Source organism: Trachemys scripta, chromosome 3, assembly GCF_013100865.1.
Source record: "Trachemys scripta elegans isolate TJP31775 chromosome 3, CAS_Tse_1.0, whole genome shotgun sequence".
Lineage (NCBI taxonomy): Eukaryota > Metazoa > Chordata > Testudines > Emydidae > Trachemys > Trachemys scripta.
Window position 1 is genome coordinate 31318415 of NC_048300.1, and position 27854 is coordinate 31346268.

The window sequence follows — 27854 nt, forward strand, 5'->3', positions numbered from 1 at the left end:
TTGCCACTTTAAGTCTCAGAGTAGCAGCCATGTTAGTCTGTATCCGCAAAAAGAACAGGAGTACTTGTGGCACCTTAGAGACTAACAAATTTATTAGAGCATAAGCTTTCGTGGACTACAGCCCACTTCTTCGTTCTTGAGTGAGCAGGGAAGTTGAAGTGTTCGCCTACTGGTTTTTAAATGTTGTAATTCCTGATGTCAGATTTGTGTCCATTTATTTGTTGGCGTAGAGACTGTCCGTTTTGGCCAATGTACATGGCAGAGGGGCACTGCTGGCACATGGTGGCATATATCACATTGGTAGATGTGCAGGTGAACGAGCCCTGATGGTGTAGCTGATATGGTTAGGTCCTATGATGGTGTCCCTTGAATAGATATGTGGACAGAGTTGGCACCGGGGTTTGTTGCAGGGTTTGGATCCTGGGTTAGTGTTTTTGTTGTGTGGTGTGTAGTTACTGTTACTCTCACCTTTCATGTACTTTTCATGTACTATGTATAAACATACCTGCTAGTGTATTTTCCACTCCATGCATATGATGAAGTGGGTTCTAGCCCACGAAAGCTTATACCCAAATAAATTTGTTAGACTCTAAGGTGCCACAAGGACTCCTCGTTGTTTTGTTCAAATAAGTAAGTAATTAAAAAAGTGTCTTGTCCAAAAATTTGCATGCAGTAAACTTCATGGAACTTAGCTTAGAATAAGGGGCTGAAGTGAGCTGTGCACACGCTTCGAATCAGTTGTTGCATAAAATCTAGGACCTGCAAACTTGATATTTAGATCACTGCTGAAAGCTGTCCCACCAGTTAAAGCAGGGTAGTCAACAGACAGACTGAGGGCCAAAGCTGGACCAGCAGGCACTTTTGAATGGACCCCAACATCTTTGTATTACTTATTACCATCATTGTTGGTTTTTATGATGTTCTCTGGAGTATGGACCTCGACCATACCTTGACCAAGAAATTCAGACCTTGACAAAAAGTAATTGACTACCCAAGAAATCCCAACTACTGCACCCCTGGATGTATGTGTTAGTAACATTCTCTACAGCAAAACAGAGGAAAGGCAGGCTTTAAATGGGTACCAAGATCCAGGGCCTCCCAAGGAGTCCCGCAGAGGGGCAGACTGAAGACCCGTGAAATCCCTTACTTAGTAACTTATTATGCCATATATCCTACAACCGAGAAAACACCGGTCTTACATGTAGGCGTCAAAAAAAGATCTGTAGGGAACCCACTGCATTGCCTCGTCATTCGCGAACCCCGCCCTAGAGCCGCACGCCAGAGACAGACAGCGGCTGGCGCAGCCAGGCGAGGCTCGCCCAGGGCCAGCGCTAGCACCCCGGCCGGCAGAGTACCCTGCAGAGCCAGCCTGTCCACTTTCTCCACTCCCGCCCCGCCCCTTTGAAGCGCGGGGAGGGGTGCCCTAGGCATCCAGAGGGACGCTGGGAGTTGTAGTCCATTTCAGCATCACCAGGCTGCGAGTGGCGTGGCCTCTGCCCATGGCCTCAGCTCCGGGAGTGAGCGCGGAGGGGCGAACGCCCGCGCGGGGGCGGGACAGGGCAGGGACACCGGCCGGGGAGAGGCGCCCAGGGGCCCCATGCACTACAAGCCCCATGGTGCTTTGCAGGCGGCGCTGTGCGACACGCAGCGCTCCGGGGCCGCTCTGCCCTTATTCCGGGGAAAGCGCAGCAGAGACCGGCAGGGGCGGCTGCCGGCCGGCGGGACGCAGGCAGGGCGAGAACCATGTGGGTGTTCGGTTACGGCTCCCTCATCTGGAAGGTGGATTTCCCCTACGAGGACAAGATGGTCGGGTACATCACGGGCTACAGCAGGAGGTTCTGGCAGGGCAGCACCGACCACCGCGGGGTGCCAGGCAAGGTGAGCGCTGGGAGCAGGGAGCGTGTCCTGCCGGTGCCCCGACCGGGGAGGGAAGCACCCATCATCCGCCCCCAGGGGGCAGGAGAGGGGAAGTGCCGATGGCAGCTGCTATTCGTTCTCCCCGTTCTAGAGATTTAATCTGCTGCGGAGGGGGGAACGCTATGCTGACCAGCGTCCCATCCAAAGCAAGGAGCACTGAGCTAAACCCGATGAGTTTATACAGAAATTAACCCAAATCCCATAGCGGAACCCCTCCACATACCCCCAATACAGGTACGGGACGCTCTTCAGCTCACCTCCATATATAGAGATCCCCAACCTTTGCCTCCACTCCTCCCAACGATCCCTACGTTCAGTTCAGGCATTCTCCCCCACTAGAATACACCCCATACACACAATTCCTGCATGCAGCTCCCCACACCCCCCACCCCCCCCCCATACCCCCCAACCAATCCCCCCCCCCCCCTTACAGGCACACAGGTCCTCCTTACACACACCTTAAGTCCTCTCTGCACCAAAGGACACTTCCACAGTTCGACTATTCTCTCATGTACAAGCAGGTCCCATTCACACACGCAATCAAACTCCTCTCACCCAGGTTCCATCTCCATTCTACTACACACTCACATCATTTCAAAACTTCATAGTTTTAAAACTATCTTTCCCCTGCCTTCCAAATGCATCATATTTAATATCAATTTCACATATATAGCCTTACAATCCTCCACCCCTACATTTATACAAACCACCACCCCTTTTACCTTCCTACATCATCTTCATGATCAAAGTTACTGGGTAATCTTTTGCACTATCAGCTGGAGAATCACACTGGTCTGAACATTTTGTACCTACTATTAGTTGCATGTAACAACTAATAGCTTTCTGTTAGACACTAACAGAACAAATAACATCTCTATTCCCTCCTCCCTCCCCCTGTTTATTTTGTGTATTTGTCAGCATTCTGTGCAGTTAGTTTCACCCTTTCCCCCTATAGTCATTAAGGCCCCAATCTAACAAAAGCTGATCTGCCGGGTATACACTATGCAGAGCAACAACCCCGAACACAATGGAGGTCTGCTTTGGCACGGGGGGCAGAAACAGCTTGCAAGACAGAGTTCAATCTTGGGGTTCAATCTTGCCAACATTTACAAGTAAGTAGTTACTTGTATTTTTAAGTCCTTTTGATTTACATGGGACTTCTCACGGAATCGCTTGGTGTTTGCATATTTGGGGCCTCAGTCAGTTTCAACCTTGCTAAAAAGATCCTTCTATAATCTGAAACAGGAGTTGAAACACTATTTTTAAAGGAATGTTTTTAAAAGAATTTCAGAATATATTAAAATAATGCTTTAAAAACTGGATTTTTTGTTTAATTGCTTAATTTCAAAAAATTGAGTTGGCAGTATCCCTTTAAAGAAGGAAGGAGGTAAGGGAGCAGTGTAATAAATGTACAAGCTCTCTATTTTGTTAGTCTATTGAAATACAAAAGTAAACTTTTGAAAAGTAAAATGGGTTCACTCTTATGGCATTGTTCAAAGAAGCACAGTATTCCTTTATTTGTGTAATTTGTGAATAATTGCCAAAAACAGCTTCAATATTCATATGATTAAAAGTACAGTGTTATGATCATCTGCATAGCTAGAAATTTTAAATGATTGGTTCTGATTTTGTATTAAGAGAAATCTTGTGCTACAGTAATAGTTATACCTCAGAAATCCCAAAGCCACACCAGCTATGTCAGGGCTTTGGAGACATACACATAACTTCCAAAGAAGTGCTGCATATGCAGCCTTCCAAAACTAGAAAATGCCCCTATATTTCCAATACAATACTTAGGGCTTGTCTACACTTATATACAGCGCTGCACTGGCACAGCTATAGCGCTTATTGAAGACGCTACCTACACTGACTGGAGAGCTTCTCCCACTGGCGTACGTACTCTACCTTTCCCCCATCGACATAGTGCTATCTACACCAGGGAGTTAGGTTGGTATAACTGTGTTGCTCAGGGGTGTGGACTAGTTATACCAACATAAATTGGTAGCGTAGACCAAGCCTCAGATCTTGTAGTGCTAGTTTTGTAACCTCCCAAACTAAATCCATTCTGCTGCTTTCAACTGAAGTTCATTTCTCACCTCAAGCACTGATGCAATTACCAATGGAATTACTGATCCAAAATACTATATACAAATACTATTTGCCATTTGGCATGAAATAAGTAAATTGATTCTTCCTTGATCCACTTCTAAATCTGAGTAGTATCAGAGTAGCTGAAGGACTTCACAATGTGAAAAGGGCTTCTAAAGAAAGCTGGCAAAGCTCCAAAATTAATATTTTCCTATTACATGTGGATTCAATTACACTGGCTCACCACTTGTGTAAACCATCCCATTACCATCACCACTGCCATCAGTGTGGGCAGCACACACTATTCCCTGGAGAAACCTACGTTCTATATCATTTTAACAACACACTGAAATTCAGTGCATTTCTTATACTTGTATTAATTTTTATATTAAAGTATTAGTGCCCGGAGGCCCCAGTTAGGACCAGGGCCTCACCATCCTGAGCATTGTACAAACATACTCTTAAAACAGTTGCTGCCCCTTGGAGCTTATAGTCTAAGATCCCTATCTGCAACTGCCTCAGTATAGATGGATTCCCCTGTGCCTATGTGGAGCCTCACTGACTTCGGTGGCATCCATCTACACGGATGCAGTTCCAGGAACTGGGTATAAGTAGGGACAAGATGCAACAAAAACAAAATGGAGGAGGGAAAAGAAGACCAGGGTGATAGTACTAAGTTTGAGACAAATATATTTGAATTTGATCTGTTTATATAATTAAGTTTATCGTAAGCCAACATAGAGACCAATGCAAATTGATTATTATCAACATTTTTTGTTATATGGTGGTAACACCCGAAGATCCCAGAGGAGAATGAGGTCCCATTGTGTTGGGCATTGCGCTAACATGTAGGGAGAAACTTATTTTAACTTAAGGTAGAAGTGCAAGGAAATAATTTAAGTGATCACTTAAAATGGGAGTACCTAGTGGAGGCTGATGTTATTAATTTTTATTGTGTTTATACTGATCCTATCAGCACTTTTTCAAAACTTATGAAAACCTATCTACCTTGCACACACAACCAAATACATCCTAAGAATAAGTCATGCCTTCTGCTTCAAAATAGTTTCCTTTCATAAGTATTAGGAAGTGACCATTTCAGGTGTGACATTCAATTTATGATTGTAGGATGACAACATGTACTAGGTGCTAACTGCTTCTTATAGTTCAGAGATCCTTACTGTCTTAAAGTCCATTTTTGTAGCTAAATGGTAGACTTTCACATTATAAGACATCTTTTAAGCAATGCAAGACTTCTAAGACAGTAATGGCAGCAAGAAACATATCCCAAATGATAATGTGCATCTAGCAAAATAGCTAGGAGAAAATAAATCTCATTTTTGTTGAATCTTAAAAGCAGGAAGTATGAATCTATAAATAGGACACTAAAGCAAAGCAGAGATGTGCGGAAACTACTTCCTTCTGCGTGAGCTTTATAAATTTTAGCCTTTTAATAAAACTAAGAGGAGAGATTTTATCCTATTTATTTTTTTTAATACCAGATTAAAAAAAAAACACAGGATTATGAAGTCTAAAACAATTTCCAGTTGTAAGCATCCTTTCCAATTTCCTGTGGACAGGTATATTTTTCAAGCCCCAGGAAGGAGCATAATATATTTTTACTGCATTTTAAAATCCTGCATCGCTCTGCACAAGAGCTATCACCCTTATATAATTCTAAATAGCTCAACAAATGCTAAGGAAACAATAGGTTACAGAAACATCCAGCAAATTAGGGGAATGACATTGATGGGGCAGGGCTATTTTATTTACAGCTGCATATGTAGCTAATGATTTAGTCATCAGAAATACTTAACTAATCATTAACATACTGGACCTCGTATATGAAAATGGGCCAAATATTCAAGTAAGTTTCCCTACTTTATGAAAGAAAAATGGTAAATGCTAATTTTATTTAATTCAAATATACTTTTCTGTTGTTCATTGAGGTTTTCCCCCCCCAAAGCAGTCACCTCATTTACACATCATTGGCAACTCCAAGCTAAAACTGGAGTCTGACTTTGAAAGAGAGCAGCTCCAATGAAGATGTAAGAATTATACTAATTGAAAAGGAAATGCTGCATTTTCAAAAGGAGGATGCATAGGTTCATGCAAACATGAATCAGCAGTAATTAATTTATACAACATTTTTATGTCTTTTTTTTTTTTGAACACCCAGACAATCCCATCATTAAACAGCAAAATAATGATCCATATTTTATTTCTGAAGAGCTTTTTCAGATTTCTAGGACCCTTATCAACTCAGGATGAACTTCTGGAATGCCAATACAGACCTACAAACGGAGCTACAGGAAATATCAAGTACAATCTTCCCTGCATTTGCTGGAAGACCTCTTAGGCCTGGTCTACATAGAGATTTTGTACCCATATAACTATTTTGGTTATGGCTGTAATTCTTTACTGGAATAGTTATACTGGTACATCTCCCCAAATGTGGATGCACTTTTAGTGGTATAAATGTGCCTTTTACTGATATGGCTTTATTCCCCTTCCTCTACTGGAATAAGCTATACGAGAAAAAGATTGTTATATCAGTATAATTGTGTCCATGTTACTGGGTTTGTACTTCTTTAATTATACCAACATAATTAAATTGCTGAAACTTTTGTGTTTAGCACTCATAGTTTTGATAATGCTTATGCAGCTGAACTGATGCTAACACAGGTGGGATTTTCTGTAAAATTTCCCTCATATATAGAAGACAAGCATTTTCCAGGACTGACAAGATCTTTTAATGTAAAACGACACAGAGAGAAACCCTTTTGGACCTCCTTTATACACCATAAAGCAGCAAAAACAGCACATGCCCAATTTCTTTGTTTTGCAGGGCAACTTTAAAGAAGTCATAGCTGTAATTTACTATGGACTAGATTGTGCCCTGATCTACCATGGTTGTGCAGAGGAGTGTGCGAAGTGGGTTCTAGTCACGCAGGGGTCGGCAACCTTTCAGAAGTGGTGTGCTGAGTCTTCATTTATTCACTCTAATTTAAGGTTTCGCATGCCAGTAATACATTTTAACGTTTTTAGAAGGGCTCTTTCTATAAGTCTATAATATATAACTAAACTAGTGTTGTATGTGAAGTAAATGAAGTTTTTAAAATGTTTAAGAAGCTTCATTTAAAATTAAATTAAAATGCAGAGCTCCCCGAACCAGTGGCCAGGACCTGGGGCAGTGTGAGTGCCACTGAAAATCAACTCGCGTCCCACCTTTGGCACACGTGCCATAAGTTGTCTACCCCTTTTCTAGTGGGTGTGCATGAAGAATCCTGTAAAAGGGCTATGGCAGATTCCTCTCTCACTTGTTTTCCTGCACAAGAAGGGAGCACCAGGGGAACTGTTCCTTAGGGGAGAGTCTCTGAGACACCATGCCTCCTATGACTACTACTGGGGCAAAGCAGATTACACACTGACTCAAGGCTGGATCTAGAAGCATAATCTAACCCTAAATGAGCTGGTGCTTTAAAGAAAAAAATGAGTTAAGAATGTAAAGTCAATCTGAATTTCTTTGATTGTTAGCTTGTCAGATTGATGACACTGTAGTCTGTGGTTGATTATAAAACTGAGCTAATACACAATATACATTATCTAGGTTTTATAATTAGTTCTGAAGTTTTATCACTTGCAACCAGCAACCTACTACACAAGTGTATCACAGCGCCCTCTGTGTGACTTTATTACTGCTCTGAAAGCCACTCTGCTGCTAATACAAGATGTTACAACTTTATTTTTAACATACACTAAGCAAATGCAGAGTCAGGAGTGTCCCTTACACTGGGTCAGTTTATCTCTGGTGTGAACCCATTAACCCATTAAAACAATGGTGGGCAACCTGCGGCCACTGGGAGCTGTGGGCAGCCATGCCTGTGGACAGTCAATGTAAACACTGTCTCGCGGCCCGCCAGTGGATTACCCTGACGGTCCGCAGGTTGCCCGCCACTGAATTAAAATCCAAGGAATTACACCAGGGACAGATTTATTCACAGTGCATAAATTGCAGGTGAAACCAATCCTTCAACACTATTATCCCATTTCAAAGTATAGCAGTGAAATACCAGCCTACAAGTTGAAAAACCTACTGAAAATACTTGCTGCTACAACATTCCATAGTCAGTACAACAAAGACGACATAATGAGCATTTTTATGTACAACAATGACTGCAAGCTTTTTTTGTACAAAACTCAGCTTAACATAATGATGACCTTGTATTCATACTTTAACTGCTCAACTTACATTATTGTAATAATGTAGTTAAACAATAGTTAAAAATGCAATGCTTGCTATTACTGCCATAATATATAATACGTAGGATGCTACATTAGAAATATATTCCTTGTTAACACAACGAATATGCATCCAAAAAAGTGGGCTGTAGCCCATGAAAGCTTATGCTCAAATAAATTTGTTAGTCTCTAAGGTGCCACAAGTACTCCTGTTCTTCTTGTTAACACTGCGCATGAACGCAAATTTAAAAATGTAAATTACTATTAATACCTTCTTGCAAAACACATTGCATTAAGTAGACTAGCGCCATTATATTTTACAATGCTGATTTGATTAGTCTGAGAGTCTTACATGAGAGTGGCCAGTACATTAGCAGGCATTAATGTGATGTTCACTGACATTTGATTAAGTACTTCTGCACCAGAAAACAAGACAGTGGTTTGCTACATCATATCCTTCCCCAGAAAGAGAGATGAATGTATAAATTTTTTTTGTGAAAACAGAAATGTCAGTTATTTGTGTAAAATTCAGAAAACACTTAAAGTTATGAAAAATAGTATCTTGCAGCAATTTTCATGGCACTCTTTAAACCAATTAAAAACATGTTCCTTGTCACTGAAAAATAGCTGGTAGGTTATGTGCAAACTAGGCAGGAAGACATTTGACGTATAAGAGGCAGGGTAGCTGGAAGTATGCAGTCAAGCTGGAAAAAAGGAAATGAAGGAAGCTGTAGGGGTGAAAGGAATGGGAGAAGGGTAAAAGAAATTGCAGGTCAGAGCCAAGATTACTTAGGGCCTTGCAGAGGAGTTAACGTCTTTTTTTTTTTTTTTTTTTTTCTGGGGAATTACTGAATCCTCAAACACAGTGTGAGTTATGCTTTTGCAGTGTATCAACAATTTGTAAAGTATTTCCCCCTGTACACACACTCTAAAAGTTATTTTTATAAGCCTTATTCACATAAAAGTATATATTATTTTTAAGGTCATAGGGTTATAAATATTAAGTATGGTCACTGTGGTTTATCACTGGAATCTTTGGAATGCCTTTATAACCTGGTAACACATCAGACACTTAGTTGAAGACTAGGTTAGATGGAAACACAGCTGTTTTCTGCCTCAGCTGCTTCAAGGCCTATCTTTCATGAGATAATACACAAAATTCAATGCTACTAATAGAGTATCCAAAGCATGGAATTTGAATACTTGCTATCCTACGGTGGAACATGAAATAACTTCTTTCTCCATGCCTTTGTTAAAGACCACAGAAATTACACTAAGCATGTTTAACAATAAATATTGTCTAGGGGTTGAAAGTGCAAGCTTGGGAGTCAAGGGATCTACTTCTAGCTCTGCCACAGACTTGCTGTTATCTTTGTGCCTCAGTTTTCTTATCTGTAAAATTCTCATGTTCCAGAGGGTGTGATTATCTGGCAGACTGTCTTCATGAACTGCATAGTGTGCTCATAGTTGCAATGCATATGTGATACAAGGATTCAGTATGCTAACTAAAGTATGTGGGATTAAGCACCATCAAAGGTCTACAGACAAATGTCATCTTTTCCACTGATCAAATACTCCATTTGACTTGTTTCAGAGTAGCAGCCGTGTTAGTCTGTATCTGCAAAAAGAAGAACAGGAGTACTTGTGGCACCTTAGAGACTAACAAATTTATTAGAGCATAAGCTTTCATGGACTACAGCCCACTTCTTCGGATGCATATAGAATGGAACATATATTGAGGAGATATATATACACACATACAGAGAGCATAAACAGGTGGGAGTTGTCTTACCAACTCTGAGAGGCCAATTAATTAAGAGAAAAANTTAATTGGCCTCTCAGAGTTGGTAAGACAACTCCCACCTGTTTATGCTCTCTGTATGTGTGTATATATATCTCCTCAATATATGTTCCATTCTATATGCATCCGAAGAAGTGGGCTGTAGTCCACGAAAGCTTATGCTCAAATAAATTTGTTAGTCTCTAAGGTGTCACAAGTACTCCTGTTCTTCCATTTGACTTTTGAGCCATAAACATTCAAAGATTATAGAGATGCATATTGTGCAGCACTGTTGTAGCACTACAGCACCTTTTGTGTTGTGCCTGATTGGGACTGATCAACCAGTTGTTGGGCAGCTAACCAAACATACGGGTGGAAGGTAGAATCTTGGTAGTTTGTGGGCAGGATTCCCATCTAGGAATGTCGAGTGTCCATCTTTTGGGAGTTTGTGGCAAAATTCAGACCTAGGTTAAATGCTCCAGCTTATTCTGATCTACAGAATATAAAAAGACCAAGATCTGACCTAACAGTTGGCATGTGGGGGAAGAGAATCAGACTTCTTATTTTTTAATTTTAAAAAAAATTATCAGTATTCTGGATTTTTTTCTTCAACAGCAAACCTATAATATTTTAAGAAAACAAGCACATGTCCCTTGCTTCTCACATTTATCTCCAGACTTCTTCTCCTTATCCAGATCTATTCTGCTCCCAACAATCTTCTATTTATTGAACTTTTTGAAACTTTGCACTTTTAAAGAGAGGTAAGGGATTGATTGTGTATACAAATTTGCAGAGGGACAATAGAGTTGAAGTCTGTTATTTCTCACCTCTATATATTATTTATTTATTTAAAACCATTTTTGCTGTTTACAAGCATGTTACCTCTGGAGACACAAATTCACAGTTTGAGAACTGCAAAACTAAGCATCTCTGATGGTATCTTCTAGACTGAGCACTGAGTCCCATTGGGTAGATAGAAAGATTAACCTAAATATTCTATACAGAAGCCAGTGGAACCCCATAAGATTGGGTCCCTAATCCATGAACTATTGGAAGTCATTTACAAAACTTTTCTTAAACATTACATGAATATATTGTCTCATACTATAGAATTAGAATTTAAAATCCCTATTCCATGATGAGATACATTATAGCTGAAAGATATCTTAAACTATCTTTAGATAGGTTTTTTCCTCAAAAAGTGTTTTATCAAAAAAATCTGATTTAAATAAAAAAAACAGATGTATTTATTTATTTATTTATTCGCCCTGGTAACTGGCCACTTCACTGCAGACCTCACTGTTGTCATCCATGCCTCTTGTCACTTCCAGGCCAAGGACTGCTATGCATGGGATTACCCTTCAGATTTACCTGGAAACTCCAGCTAGTGCAGAACATGGCTGTACACCTGGAGTGAGGTGGGCTCAAACATATGGCCTTTAGTATTTGCACTGGAATTTCTCTCAGAAGTGAAGAGGCCCTTAAAGCTGTGAATGGTTTAGAATCTGGTTATGAAAGGCCATCTCCAAACTACACCCTGTTGCAGCCACTAAGATCAGCTAGGAGATTCCTGTGTCTTCCTGGAGACTTACTCCATAGGAGCAGTGGCAGAACTTTCTCAGTTGAAGGAACCTGACTCTGAAGTTCACTTTAAGTTTGCCCTCATCTAATAAGCTTCAGGGTATAACATAAGACATTTACATATATGGTTTCTCATTCTTTTTACAGTAAAAGCTGTTTTATCCATCATGTTGGGGGAATTGGGGTGCTGGTAAGTGAAAAATGCCGGTTAACTAAGAGGGAGGAAATTTGGGTGTGGGCTCTGGGAGGGAGTTTTGGTGCAGGAGGGGCTGCGAGTTGGGGCACGGGAGGAGGTTGAGGCGGGGCACCTGCAGGCGAAGGCAGTGCGCAGAGCTGCCTGCCTCGCCTCCGCCTACGAGCAGCCGGGACAGGTCGCCGCTTGTGGGGAGCCGCCCAAGGTGAGCACCCCCCGGATCTGGCACCCCGAGCCCCCTCCCGCGCCTCTGCCCCAAGCCTCCTCCCTCACTCTGAACCCCTTGTGGCTGTTCCTCCGCCTAGGAGCAGCAGGAATATGTCACCACTTCTAGGGAGCCGTAGGGAGCCTGCTGGACCCACACGAACCAGACTATATAAGACAGACTTTCTATGAAGATTAGAAATTCTGGTTTATAGAGTTTTCCAGTTGGTACAGGGCCAGATAACACAGCTTTTACTGTAACTTTCTTATTTCTGACTGATTGTTTACATCAATATAGGGACCATAAGTAAGTATTTAATGTGGTCAGTCATGGGTAGTTTTATGTAAGATAGGCACTCTACACAACAATTAAAATATTCTGCACCGCCTTTAGAACTCATTCCTCTGCTATCACTTTCCTTCCTGAAGAGTATGCATCAGGATGAGTGGGCATGCATTTTAGTACCTGTTTCCATTTATGCTTCTCTGCCGAAGCTTAATAAACTGACATACTCAAAGCACTACTGCATGGACTAAAAAAGAGGTTCCAGTTTGCTATTTGTCTATCTTGATAGATCCACAAAGCAACATATATGGAAACTGAGGTGCTGAAAATGTGATCGCTCAGGTATACAAAAAAAGGAAATGAGATAAGCTGTTGGATAGAAAAAACAGAAAAGAATACAAACTAGATACAGTTAGGAATACAGAAGAGATAATTGTTTCCCATCCAAAATCATTTAATCTACCATTTAAAACAGGGGTCGGCAATGTTCGGCACGTGGCTCGCCAGGCTAAGCACGCTGGCGGGCCGGGCCAGTTTTATTTACCTGCTGACGTGGCAGATTCGGCCGATTGGTGCTTACCCTGGCGAGCCACCTTTACATAAGAGAACCATTTTTTTAAAAAATACACGTGAATAAAGCAAAACTTCCAGAATTATTTTTAGACAGACATATGAACAATCTCTCAGAGAAAAAGAGTCATATATAATCATAACTGTATGAAAAATGGCAAACCTTTGGTCCATACAGATTGTTAATATACATTTTAAAGAAATTGGTAGGCCCCCTCCTGTGTTTAATGTGGCATTAAAAGGGTAGTTAAAAACCATCCCTCTATATGAAAGTTTGCAATAGCTATCATTCCCAAGCTTGGAAGGGAACCAGTAGCATGCCCATCACATAGGCCAATTTTTTTTTATTCAACTAGCAAGTAAAGATCTTAGTCTGTTTGCCTGTATACTTTGGCTAAATCAGAAATTGCTAAACAAGGGGACAGATTCTTCCACTCTTACTCATGTTGAATAGTGCTTTATACCTTCAGAAGTCCTTGTGATTCCTACAAGAGACCTAGGGCACTCCATAGAGCAAGTGAATGGCAGAATCTGGCCCTAACACACTACTGGGCACATGAGCAGAAAACTATTATAGATTGACCACCAAGAAGTACGAAAACACTGGATTGAAAACAGTAGCATGTCCAGAATCTAAGAGACATCTGGCCACAGCTACGTATCCCAAAGTCCATCTATCCAACTGGGGTCAGTAAAACTTTAGAAATTTAGAATAAAACATACAGGGAATTTAGCTCTTTAATGTCTCTTATAATCCTACACAGAGAAATTTATAATCTGAACTCAAGAATACGGAGTTTAAAAAAATATGGGAGGAGTAGGTTTTAAAAAACTCTCAGCTTTTGAAGATATTCAAAATATATAGGTTTTGAATTACATTTGTTTTTAATTTTTGTATAACAGTCCTCTACCATTGTCTCAATATTTGCGGATTAAACTCAACACTACATAGTTCAGCATTCTCAGACTGAATAGGCATAAAGAAAACAAACAAAACCTGAACTCAGCTTTGGGAAAAGTATGACAGAGAAAAATGAACTCTCATACAGACAGAATTTTAAATGTAACAGACGCTGTATACAAGTATACTTTTAGGAAAAGAAAGAGAGAAAGGCAGACACACAGAACTCAGCAGAAATAACAGAAAATATTGTTATAAGACTATTTGTACAGCATAACTTAATTGTTGTTTAATACAAAACCTGGTGTGGGTTTTTTATTTGTATCAGTTGCATCTTAAAACAGTGAAAATAAAAATATATCTAATACCTCCACTGACATGGGGGTGGAGGGGTAGGTTTCCCTACCTCCAATATCTGGGGTGCCCACTCATTCAAAAAAAATATTGACAGAAGAAACTGAACAAATAAAAGATATGCTAGTCAAATATCCTTTTGTTATTTTATTAGGGCTACCCTTACATATCACTGAAATCCGCTACCACTCATTGATGAATTAGTGTTTGGTGGCACCCTTAATGAAAGTCCTCTATCCCTGTGATTTCAGAAGTAATGGAAAACTTGATCACTAGACAAACAAGAAGAGAAAATTATGATAAATTAATACTGAGAAGTCTAGCTTCTGTTTGTTTGGATACAGAGCATTCACTGCTACCAAACTGAAGCATTGACACAACTTTGAGTATTAAACACTTTGAATGAGGACTTGAAGGGGAAGAGATTTTGTGGTTCTCAATCATCATGGAAGAAGTGGACTTCTGTCAGATATACTTAAAGATGAAAGAAAAAGAAAAACCCAACGTTTGGACTAGGAGATTACCCAAAGGATTCAAATATGTTAAAGTAATGAATTGAAGCAGAAGTGAATGCTACTAATGAATTTTGCTAAAAAGAGTCACATGGCACATTGCCAAAAAGAAAGTCAAATTAGGAGGAAGGAAGGAATGGACCTGTTGGACTTTAAGTTATTGTTGTTTGTTTCTTGTTTTTGTCTAACTCCAGAGTGTGATGGTGTTAAATAGGAACAGCTTTTTAGTACTACAGTATTTTTTAAAAAAAATAGATTAAACAATCTTCCCCAGAACAGAAAGCAATCAGAGTTGAGATATTACAGTACACGTAAAAAGTAACGTCAACTTTTTCTGAGAAAGAATCAAGGACTGTCAGCCAGAAGTCTGATTATCTTGCTTTGGCCTATACAAGCTAGGCTCTTTACATGTTCAAAGTCTGCGCACTACATTATATGTAAATGTATTGGTACAGGAGCAAAGTTATATACTTTCAATTCTACTAATTTTCTCTCTGTTAGCTAGTTGGCATAAACCAGATGAATTCATGTTTTCCCCCTTTTAACAATATACACTCCTAAGGACAGGTCAGAGCTCATCCCTGTTGAGTTAAATTTTATTTTAGGGCCAACTTACAACAGAGAAACTCTACTCCTAGATGCACGTGTGACTTCCCATTGACTTCAATGCAATAAAGATGTCTGCCTAAAAACCTGCACCCTCCAGAGAGAGGCACTGTCAGATAAAGGCTGGAGTTTAAGTATAACGTCTTAGACTGATGTTACTGCAAAAACTCCAGTAGGAACTGGTTATCCTTATCCTCTCCCTGGATAAGAACTCCTCTGGTACTATAAACCATTAAGGCCAAAATCTGCTTTCAGATATATGTCACAGCTCCCATGAACATCAGTGGGAATGACAAGTATTTAAGTGAATGTACAATTTGGCGCCATCATTCACGCTTACTGGAAATATCAGAAACTCACTCTTCATCTTTATGGCCTACCACTGAATTTAAAGTTTTAACTTATTTTGTGTCTTTTCCCCCTGGACTGTTTGGTAACTGAAGGGGCAAATGCAAGTCGTGCAAATAAAAAATCTGAAAATATTAGAAAACGGGATGTGATTAACAAACACAAACATGCATTAAATCCATTATGAGGCAGGAGTGAGTGATTTCAGCACCCAAAGGGTATGTACTTCATTGCAATCTCATGTACCCAGAATGTGTTCTTATTGGGACATGGTTTGTTGGTTTTTTTGTTTTGTTTGTTGCTGGAAAATGGTAAGATGACAAAAATAAGCAGAAATCAACAATAGAAGTTTTCATAAACCAGTTAATTTAATTCTTTATACCATAGTTAAGTAATTTATTGGCATAAACCCTTATTGAAAATTGATGTGTGGGAAAGGCATTACATATTAGTTTCTCACAGACTTGATCTGGCAGCATATATAAATTCAGACTAAAATCTAAGAGACTGAGAATGTCTTACATACAGTTTTTTGGAAAAGCAGTAAGAGCGCAATTCTACAGTGAAGTCAAGATTGCCATTGTCGTCTTAAAGGCAGCAGGAGTTGCTCTAAACAGTACTCTCAAAAGTAAGGAACTCAAAATTGTTTGTCTACAACAACCTTAACTTTATCTAATACAGATCTCAACACACACACACACACACTACCTCGATATAACACTGTCCTGGGGAGCCAAAAAATCTTACCACGTTATAGATGAAACTGCATTATATCAAACTTGCTTTGATCTGCCGGAGTGCGCAGCTCCGCACCCCCCCGGAGCACTGCTTTATATCAGAATTCGTGTTAGAGGGGTGTGTACACACATGCACACGCTGGAGTTCCAGTCATCTAAAGGGATAGACTTCAATGAGTTTCTTTGGTTCTCTGTCCATTTAAAATAAATTTTTTTTTTCTTTTTACTGTTCACTTTTGCTAATGATTTGACAAAAAAAGCTTTTCACTGAACTAGCAATCTTTCTTTTCATTTTAGCCTGGAAGAGTTGTGACTCTTGTTGAAGATCCTGAGGTATAGTACTTCTTTTTTGTACGTAATATTTATTCTAAGCCTATAGAATGTCCTACTACATTCAGAACTTAAGGTCTCTATGAATCTGCATTTTCTTATCTTTTTAGTGTGTAGATAAATAACTGATTTTTTTCTTCCTTTCAGAACATGTTCTTAAAATCTGAATATTATACAAAATTGTACATATAATGGCTTTTAACTGATCTAGTTTAGCTATTTAGTCTAAAAGCAACTAAAAGTGCTTTGGCTTTATGATTATTGAAGGCAGAGTTTTAAGCATCTTCCTGAATACTCAAATTAACTGCCTTGATTAAACAAACAGAGTTTTGCTACTGTCAAATTTATACAACCTGAACGCTATTACTAGTTTGAGACAGTGTTCTGATGGAACATCCCATAAAATAGCTTCCCTAAAATACAATCTGACCTGTGTCAAGATTAAGCCACAGTAACTCTTGCTTAAACTCTTTGATTCGAAGATGAACTGATGAATATTGTGATCTTAAACAAAAACTCCTTTTTGGGAATGGTTAGAGGCCTGATTCTGCAAGTCTTACTACAGATGGGCAAGCCCTTTTTCCATGAAAAGTCCCATTGTAATATTTGCAGAGTAAAACACATGGAAGAACGGCAGAATTGCGCATTAAATCTGTCCATGTAAAAGAAAATCTCCATTTTTTTCAGATTTATAAAAGAGCAAGAAGTATTTATTATTTTGGGGGAGACAAGATCAGATATCTGGGCAAACCCCCTCCCTTGTCAGATTGTGACAAGGAAACATGATTTTACATGCAACTGCTTTATTATGGCCTAGTCCGATATTCTTGCTCACCATTAATCCATCCACTGAAGGGTTCCCATGACTCCCAGTCGGACTACCCACATGAGCTAGGGCAACAGGACTGTACTCTTAGGTAGCAGGACTAGATTTATTTAGCCCCTTTTAGCATGTCATCTTTATAAGGTGTATAGTTCATATAGTTGGTTTGTATGTATTCAAGCCATTTGTGTTAACTGCAATATGAAACCATATTAATCATTGAGTGCTATTCGTTTATCCTTTCATACACATGACCTTAATGCAAATTGTCTAGCATGGATCATTCTCAGACTTATACAGTGCATGAATTATGAATCTGGGTGTTCTAAGGGGAGGCTGTGTTTCCTTCTCTCCTCCAGATTTAAATTTATGGCAGGAGTCCTTTTCTACAGCCCATTCCTGCAGGATACTGAGTGTCCTCATCTCCCATTGATATCAACCAAACTATATCAGCACATCACAGAATCTGTCCCTTAGTTTGGAACTAATAGGTCTGACATGGAGTTAGAGACAATTCTCAACTGATGCACGGTGCTGTCATTGTGGCCCTCAGTTGAAAAGAATTGGGCAGAGTACATGCTATTTCATAATTAAAAGGTTCTAACACCCCCATCAAGTCTTGTGCGGTCATATCCTCTCCCATCCTTTTCTTGAAGCAATACACCATCTTGTAATCAAACAATGTAATAGGATAATATTATGAGACAACACAAAATAAAGTTTATTGCAGAGATGCAGACCATATTGTCCCCCTGTAGTAGAGGGCAGGCCATGGCTCAACAGCACCCAAAGTCCTTGTGTGGCTTTGCGGGGCACTCTCAGAGACTGGCAGCTAAGTTATAGCCCATCCTTCTTCAAGTTCCCCCAGTCAGACAAGGGGAGGAAGGCAGGGGATGAGGACCTGGGGCCTGGACTTGGTGGAGAGGGAGGGCCAAGGGGGAAGACATGAGGAGTATCTCAGTCCCCGCTAGGGAGATGGTGCAGGGAAAGCTGGTCTGGAGTATTTCCTACCTCCCCTATTCTCTCCTCAGTTTGGGGTGAGGTCCCAGCACTCTGCTTCCCTCCCAGTGGAAGATTGGTCAAACAGTCTCAATTATCTATATAGTCTGTAGGGGCTTCCCAACTCCCTTCCTAGTGTCCAATGATTCCCCTTTGTCAAAGAGGGAGGAAAAGGTGGTGAGAGGAGGGAAGAGGTCTAGCCTTTTGGGCCTTACCCACAGTCCAAGCCTTCCCCTGTGGATTCCTGTCCCAGAAGAGGAATTGGCGAAAGAGGAACTGGCTTCCTTCCTGCAGGCAGCCTCTTCTTCACTCTGCCCCTCCTTGACTGCAAGAGTCCCCTTTAAGCAGATCCTCCATTTGGAGCATTTTCTGCAACTCTTGAGGGGCAGGACCTTCTTGGGCCAGTACTGCTCTGTCACTTTCTCACAGGTAATGAGGGATCTATAAACCCACCACATCCCCAGTTGTGTAACTCTACTGTTCATTTCCTCTCTCTGGGGGTAAATTTTACATCTATTAGCACAAAACATCCCCCATCCTGCAGCCTCCCCTGCTCAAATTAGTCCAGGTCACTTTACACTATCATTCTGTGCCTTTGCTACATTTTCATGCATTCCAAGAACTTTCAGTTAAATTTACAAAGAAGCTTCCACGCAAGAAAACATTAATCTGTGCAGGATGCAGAGGTGCATGAGTGTTTAAGTTCAGCCATTTAAAACACCTCCATAAGCACCAAGAGTCTGGCAGTAAGCTATACCTAGCATGAATCATTACTGCTTGAAGACTGACAGAGGCTTCACCATTGTGAACCATCTGGAAGTGAGCATCAGCAGTCTACAGACTATTTTGGAACCATTTTAGTCTGTCCAAAGACCTGAGACTAGTGGATGATCTTGCATACACTTTTTTGCAATCGTTATATGACAACTCTTTGTTTTCGTTTCAAGACACCCAAATCAGAGCACTGGTCTTAGAATGGAAACAAAATCTCAAAAGAAGATTTAAATAATAGGTAGAGTTTGCCAAACTTTTCTCCCATCTAACAGCTCTATTCAACCTAAAATTGTTTGTGGTTGCTGACCCACTAAAGTTTCCCGAGCCTCCCAAGCTATGTAAACCCAAAGGCTACTTCTTTTTCAATAGGGATTTCCCTCTGATATGATAATGCAGGTTTTGGCTTTAGAACTGCTGCCAGGAAAAATATGGCTCCAGGGATGAATTGAATATGTAAATGGAGACTGTAGGTAAGGCCCAAGAGGCTAGATGGGGATGGAGATGGTAGGCAGATTCTTACCTAGCTGCCTGATAAATGTCAATCAGTCACAGAGGAAACGTTAGAGGAGCCAGAGCAATGCTAAAGTAGGAAGGGGAAACAAGGTCTAAACTTAAGATTTTCCACAAACCCAAATAAGAATCAGTGTGCAGAGGGAGAAATAGTAGGAGTCACCACTCCACTCTTATTAGACATGGGGTCCACAACAGTCCACTGGTAAATTCCATCAGACATCCTGGATTTTCATTTATTTTAGACTGGGGAGGATGGGGGGATTATCAAGTACAACTGAATTTGGGAAAGGGAGGACACTAAGCTAGTGAGCAGTGGTGTGAGAAGAGGCAGGAAGCTCGTTTAAATAAATTCCTTGCAAAGAGCTGAGGTAGTTTTCATTTTTTAGGTCATACATGCTAGCCTAGTTATCAGTTGGGCTAGGGTGAGCCTGGTGTGTAGCCAGTGTACATAATGTGCAGAGGCTTGGGCACCTTGGAGGGAGTTTGTCTAAACAGGGCTCATGCCTGACGTAACAGTGAAGATTCACTGTACTTTTAATTATTATTCAGTGAGGCAAAATACTTGTAACATTGACATTTCCCTGAAATGGTAGCAATGAATAGAGGTAAATGTAACCGTAATCATAAACTTCAACTGTTTTTGTAGCTGACAAAACAAGCACAATGCAGTACAGTGTCTGTCAATGTGACTTTCTGTATCTTTCTGGTAAATTTTTTTCACACTACAGTACTGTTGGATACCATTATGTTATACACACACTCCCATATAAGCAAAGAATGGTTATGTTTGTTTTTGCTGTATTTGTATTGTTAAACCAACTTATTTGTGATCGCAGGAGTCCCAATGCAAACCACCAGATTTTTTTTTTTTAAATCTTGATCTAGATACAACCTTAAGTTATTTTGAGAATATCACACATTATAGACAGACCATCAACTGATTCAACAGCTGGTTTGTTTGTAATTAAATTGAGCGCAAATGGCTAAAACAAAAGTGAATGAAAGATGGAAAGGTAACCTGAATTTAAAAATGTTGTTTTGGAGAACTGCTTTTAACTCTCCCTTTGTAATTCATTGAAAATTATTTTAAAAAAGGGAAAATAACTCAGGGTAGGAGCTAGAACGCTTCCCTTGAAACAGTCATATTGCCTCCTCCTTTTGACATCTGAGCCAGTACTCCTCTAGATCCAATACCAAACCCATGAACTGTTTTGCCCATAACAGTTGAATTATAACATCCTAGTTTCTGCAACAACAAGACTTATTCTCATTGTTTCAGCATCAGTATGCATAAGCAATAGAGGAAGCCCACAGCTCAAGAGGAGACTTGCATCTAGAAGCAAACAGAAATTTCTCCTGCACCCAAACTCTTAGAGCTTATCCACATAAGAAAAGAATCTGGGGAGAGGTGTGTGTTACTGGTACTGACATACCCATTTGAAGTAGTACTGGCCAAAGATAAAACTATTACATCTGAAAGGGATAAAACAGAAAACAGTAGTTTCCTCTGGTTCATCAGAGACTGCATGGTTGAACCAGATGCAGTCCCAGGGGAAGGAAATAAAACACAGTTCATTATGACAAGTAACCGTCACACACTGTAGTAGTTGCTTTTTCTGACTGAAGTATTTTTAATAATATCTGTTGTACACAATATGGTCTAACTGCAAAATAAGTAACTTTCCAAGGATTTTTATACCAACTTCATGTCAACAATGGATTCCTCTTGTAGTGCCCTATGAAGGGCAGGTTAAATTTGAGGCTATTTCTGAATTAATTAAAAAATAAGTAACTTCCTTTAGTAAGAAACAATATCATTGCCTTAATGGGTATCCTAGAAATCACCATTTCTTTTTTCTGCCTTCTGGAAAGTTGCAGGAGAAGACAGCTGGACAGGGAATGTAACAAAAAATTAAGGCCTCATCTAAAAATCACTGCTAAGCACTGGTGGCATGATCACTGTATTTATATAGATTTCACTGGGATCAGTCACTAGGGTTTCTCTTCTTGTTTGAAAATATAAAAGGGAGGGAGAGATTACTATCTCAAAGCCAAAATAAAATTAAAGCTCTTGGAATTGTAGCTTTGTAGACAAACCATTAGGGCTGGCCAGAAAACAAGAATTCTGTTTTGTGAAGAACTGAGGATTCAACCTTGGTTTTGTTTCTCACTGGAACAAATCCTAGACCTTTCAAAAAACATTTTTTTTTTTTTTTTTTCTTTTTTCAAAAAAGAGAGACTATCCCAAAACAGACAAGTGCCTAGTGGTTCGGGCACTCACTTGGGATGAGGGAGACCCAAGTTCAAGTCCCTACTCTGCCTGAGTCAAACCAGGGACTTGAACTTGAGTCTCCCACATCTCAGGTGAGTGCCCCAAGCATGAAACTGTTGGCTGTTCTAGGCTCAGGTTTCTATCTTTGACCAGAAATTACACCCTGGACCTGCGCAACCTTCAGGTTTTTTTGTTTGGCCCCCTCTTTTTTTTTTTTTTTTTTTTTTGGAAAAAGATACATTTCCACTAGAAGTTTTGGTTTTAATGAATCAGCATTTTCTGACCAAAAAACGTTTCCTCCGAAAATTCCTACCTAGCTCTCTGACACATAGCTAAACATCCAGATTCTGAAAGATATTTTAATACCATTTCTGCTAACAGTGTTGTTGGCATATAGGGTTGATATATAGGGTTTAGTTCTGAGAAAATTACTCCTGGGGAATTCTGCACCAAAAAATTAAATTCTGCACACTATATTTTCAAATTCTGCAAAATTCTTCATATTTTATTTGTCAAAATAACACAATATAATCACACCAGTTTCAATTATTTTTTTATCATTTATTTCAAAATACCTGTCAGCAAGTATGTCTGTAACAATACAGACGACAAAAATTCAGAATTTTTTTTTGACAAATAGATGCTTCACTAGGCATATTAATACACTGAGTAATAATTCATTTAAAACTACAATAGAGAACCATATTTCCCACACACCCCAGAAGCAGTGCAAAGGCTGGGGGGAGTCAGGGGTAACGGAAGAGCTGAGGGAGAGGAAATAATTGCTGGAAAGGAGCCTGGGTGTGAACTTGGAGAGTTGTTGGATGTGGGTGGGAGAAGTATGGGTTGTTTGGGGGAAGGGACCTGTTAGGGAGCTTCCCCCATGCAGACCCAAGCCTATCCCATTCATCAGACATATGTCCCTCCTCCCCTACTCAGACACACTCCCTACCTCCTGTGGCCCTGCACCCGCTCCCCATCTGTCTCTGTGCCCCCGATCAGCAAACCCTGTCACTATGTGGCTCTACGCCCCCTCCCCATGCGTCTCCGTGCCCCCACTCAGCCACACCCCCGTCACCATGTGGCCCTGTGCCTCCATTCCCATTCAGCCCCTGCCCCAGTCTGTCCTCCCTGACTAGTCCTTACGAGTCCCTGTCTGAACCCCCGTCACCCCACACTGTCTGCCTCCCCATAGCCCTGTCTCCTGACCTGGCCCTACAAGTGCTGTGAAGAAGGTGCTCTCTCTTCCCTACTGGCTGGGAGCTGCTGAATTCTATCACCACAGCTCCCTCTGGTAAGCAAAAGATGGAACTGCAGCAACTTTTCAGCAGAAGCTTTTTTCTGTGCAAAAAATTAAAAATATGTGCAGCTCATTAATTATGTGCATGCGCAGAATTTCCCCAATAGTAGAAAATAAAACCTAAACTTTAAGATAGCCTTCTCTCTTTGAATTCTACACACTGGTGGTACATATAAATTAAAACACAAATCCTTTAAAATACAGGTCTCAGAATAAAGCAATATTCAAGGTTTTAGAAATGAAGCTTGACATACCTAAAAAGAATAATCTAATGAAAATTACTTTTAAATCTGCCACTCCATCTAAGGAATTTATTTTTAATCTATTTTTGTGAGATTGTGAAAACTCATTTTGTATTCCCCCTGCTGATGCTTTAGCAAACATTATTTAACAGAAATGAAACTGTGTGTTTAGTGCTCTAAATTCAGATGCAACAACTAGACAATGTTAGCAGAAATAAATTGTACCAAATTTCCTTTATTTCTAAAACTAAGCCCAATATCAGTAATAGAGTGCAGAAAGAATTTGGCATAATTAACGTCAACTGAGAGCTCTTAAAAAAGAACCACCATTTTGATTTCAGCTCTTTTCCTAAATAAAGAAGGGAGAGGGTGATGGGGAGAAAACTATTTGTAGAAAGGGCTCTACCAACAAAATAGGTTTTAAATTAAGTTTATTGCTAATATCCTTTCAGTGCTTGGATTTACCTTTCTGGTTGTGTTCTTCAACAGGGTTGTGTATGGGGTGTTGCTTACAGATTGCCTGCAGGACAAGAAGTTGAAGTAAAGGCATACCTCGACTTCAGAGAGAAAGGAGGCTACAGGACTACAACTGTCATTTTCTATCCAAAAGATCCCTCAATAAAACCATTTAATGTATTATTATATATTGGAACTTGTGATAATCCTAACTATCTTGGTCCAGCACCCCTAGAAGACATTGCTGAACAGATTTTTAATGCAGTTGGTCCTAGTGGAAGAAACACAGAATACTTGTTTGAACTTGCCAATTCCATCAGGAATCTTGTACCAGAAGATGTGGATGAGCATCTCTTCTCTCTAGAGAAACTAGTAAAGGAACTCTTGGAAAGAAACCAAAACCTCAATTGCATATAAAAATCATTTAATAGTTTCAAATAAGCTTCTCCTTTCATCTTCAGAATTACGGTTTCATTGCACAACGGGTATATGATTTGGAGGCATGTTTATCTGTACTACACTATCTTATTTATTTTAATGTTACATTCAAGACACTGTAGTTAAGGGTCACTAGAAGAGTCCATTGTAAAACCATATTTTCAAGAGTTTATAACAATGGGGGGGCAGAGGTGTTTCAGGTTTGAATTTGGTATACAAGATTTTAGCCAAAGAGCATATTTTTCGTTTTCAAAATGTGAAGAAAATCAACTTTGGCCCTTTATTTTTTGTTTGAGGGGAATTTTTTTTTAAAGTGATTTCAGGTTTAAGTTGTTCTAAAAAAAAAAAAAAAAAAAAAGTTATCTTTAAACTACCTTTAGGACCAAGTCCTGCACTCAGACAAAGTTCCCATTAAAGTGGTCGTTCTCTCAGTCAAGACTGCAGGATTAGGTCCTTAATGCAGCTACTGTACATGTACAGTAAGTACATGGCAAAACATTTATCGTATAAAGGTTCAACTCCATTAGAACTAAGCTATTCCAGTGAATCAATAGTTTTACGCTTGGTATATCACAGTTTGTCATTAGACACAATGGGCAAACAGTTGGGTTATCAAAGAAATTACTCTTTCCCTTGATGCATTAGGTTATTCATGGTGTCAAACCCTTAGAAACAAAAATACGGTACACTGACACAAATAAGCCATACCGTATCAGTGCCTCATTTCTTTTATTTTAAAATTACTGTAAACAAAAATAAACCTAAACTGTTAAAGCAACTGAGGATATGACTTGAATCCGCAATATAGCAAGAATGTTCTGAAACTCTCATCTTTAATCACGGATTGCCTTCATACGCCTGCATAAATCCCACTGAAAATCAAGGGGATTTTTGAAACTTTTGAGGGCAGAATTTGGCCTAACTATTGCAATACAGAGGCATAAGGAGTTTCCGTCCCAACTATGAATTTTCTTGCTTCTCAGAGTTTAAGTTATTTCTTTAATCCTTTAACAAAGCATATTTTTGTATTTTAAGATATAAAAGGTCCTCTTTGAAATGTATTGTAGTATCACATCATGCAGCAAGAGTATTTATGTATGTTCAGTAATCACATGAAAATGTGTCTTATTTTCCATCAGTAATAGCACAAACATTACATGATTTATGTTTGTACACACAGGTAGTCTTTTCCTTTCAGTTTTATATTTGTAGCTGGCCAAAAAAAAGTCAAGTCCTCAAAATGACGGATTGCTATAAATTTATACTTTTCCACCTATAGAAAACAAATTGTAAACTGAATGTTACAAAATGACATTCAAGTCAGACACTTACATAAATAGGCTGCAGTACATAAAATACATTCAAACAGTTGATTTAAAACATGAAACAAAGCTTTTGCATTTATGACCAGGATTGTAAATTTTAGTCACCATATTTCTGGCATCTATCAAAGGAATGTGGATCTAGAAAGCACAAGTCTACCTGTTAAATTTTCAAAGCTACTAATGACAGGAGAACAAAAGTAGAGGTTAATGCTTTAATTCTACTATATTAGGAGTACATAAGATATCAAACTTGATGGACCAGTCTAATCAGATGAACAGGGGATTTGCCTCATATCATATATACTGAGGACCTATTCTCCCATTAATACTTCAGTTTTTTGCTAATTTATGAGAAATAGATCTTATTGGTTTCAAAGGTCTTTATTCTCCATTATGTTTCACTGATGCAAGATTGAAATAACAGAGCTGAGAATCAGGCCCAGTAAATTCAGCTGGACAGTAAGGCTAAGTATAAGATCAGAATATTCAGACTTCAGTAGCTAATGTTAGCCACCTAAATAAAGTGACCAAATTTTAAAAGGTGATGCATCTCCACTAACTCCAATGGGAGCCTCTGAAAAATCCAGTCACTTATGGTGCCTGAAGATGGATTTAGGATTTTAGGCATCAAAGTTTGAAAAAGTTTACCTACATCAATGTATCAAGATCCTTTAAAAAAATTATTCCCTTCGACATGGAGAATAAATACTCACAAAATGTTAATTGGATACTTTAATGTTCCAGAAATGTTATGTAAATTCTGCAAAGGGATACTGATTTTTGTTTTCAAAAAGGCCAGCAGTTCCTTTCCTGTGCATACCTGGGCTTTGAATACACGGTTGTAAATTTAAAGCGTACATCAGATGGAGCTGTGAAATCTATGCATTTTCATTAATTTTTCTCTCTTCAGTCAAAGGCTTATTTTTGTTTGTCATGAGAGGGTGGGGGAAGTGTATAAACCCCTTTATCAGTTCAAGAACTCCCTAATCACATCAATGATGATACTCTTAAATATTATGCTTATTTAAGCACTAGTGTCGGGGCATTGGGATTCTGTATGGCTCTAAGTTTGGTAATTTAATTCTATTCATCTCCAAAACACTGTTGGTTCAATCTCTTTTCCAGATTCATAATAGTTGCAATAATACCTGTAATGATACATTCCATTTTGTGCATATAACTTCAGTACAATAAAATGCATCGCGTATTTATTTAATGGTGTTGGAGAGAGATTTTCAGAAATTTTACCTTCATATTTAAGAACAGACTCAACTATGAGGGACATTTTCAAAATACCTGAATATTATGACAATAAATGCTTTGGTTATGCTACTTACTTCCTTTTGTAAAGCATTTTGAGATCTGCTGATAGAATGTGCCATATAAGAACTAGGTATTATTATGTTCATAGAAAACAGTCAGATTATCAATGTCAACATACTAGTTAAAGCACTGGAGTTAAAGCTCTCTTTTCCCTTTGCTGCATGGGAGTTAGAAACAATACACTTAGGGAAGAAGACACTCTCAATGCTATGCCTCACCATTGCTTTCAAAACAAGGTCCATTACATGGAGCTGAATATGCAATCAGCTCAATTCTTTACCACAAGCTATTTTATATACATCTTCTGTACATTATGTGCTTGATATTTTTTCCTTTTGGTTAATGTTGTGTCTAATTTTTGTGACAAAGTTAGAGATTCTAATCCTATCCTAAATATGTATTTAAAAAAACAAAAACAAAACAAAAAACACTAATCTACCTCTAAACTTCTTTCAAAAACAATGACTGAGGAGACAGCATAAAGGTCTAATCCCAAAATGGTCACCTAAAGCCTTCATCCCTGTGAAACTGATTAAACAAATACTGTGCAGTTTGTGTAGAACAACAGTCTTATCTGATGTGCATGGTCCTTTTGTAAGAGATGGTCAAGACCATCCCCTAGCATTGTACTTGGGGAGCTCTAAAATAAAAGGTGTTATATAAATTTAAGTTATTTTGTAAAAATTCAAATGAGCACAGGAACTGCAATGACTACAGAACTCACCTTTATTTGTGCTGCA

At 39.3% G+C, this 27854-nt stretch overlaps 2 protein-coding genes across 8 annotated transcripts in view; one reads left to right on the forward strand and one right to left on the reverse strand.

Moving 5' to 3' along the window:
- ASB3 (ankyrin repeat and SOCS box containing 3) overlaps positions 1 to 27854 on the reverse strand; it is a 154088-nt gene that overhangs the window by 116158 nt on the left and 10076 nt on the right. The window lies entirely within an intron of this gene.
- Positions 1485 to 27753, forward strand: CHAC2 (ChaC glutathione specific gamma-glutamylcyclotransferase 2). 2 transcript variants are annotated; one of them, XM_034764381.1, is made up of 4 exons: positions 1485 to 1878; positions 11756 to 11798; positions 16617 to 16652; positions 24062 to 27753. In XM_034764381.1, the coding sequence occupies exons 1-4, from the start codon at positions 1598 to 1600 to the stop codon at positions 24443 to 24445; spliced, it is 744 nt and encodes a 247-aa protein (XP_034620272.1). In that variant the 5' UTR covers positions 1485 to 1597; the 3' UTR covers positions 24446 to 27753. The 2 variants fall into 2 exon arrangements, with proteins under 2 accessions (XP_034620272.1, XP_034620273.1); XM_034764382.1 differs by lacking the exon at positions 11756 to 11798 and having other exon boundaries at positions 1549 to 1878; positions 24062 to 27752.

Excerpts from the sequence above, each read along its gene's own strand:
- CHAC2 (XM_034764381.1), top strand. The coding sequence starts at position 1,598 with ATGCACTACAAGCCCCATGGTGCTTTGCAGGCGGCGCTGTGCGACACG. Across the intron at positions 11,799-16,616 it reads TTGGGGGAATTGGGGTGCTG|CCTGGAAGAGTTGTGACTCT; the intron begins GTAAGTGAAAAA and ends TTTTCATTTTAG. Across the intron at positions 16,653-24,061 it reads CTCTTGTTGAAGATCCTGAG|GGTTGTGTATGGGGTGTTGC; the intron begins GTATAGTACTTC and ends GTTCTTCAACAG.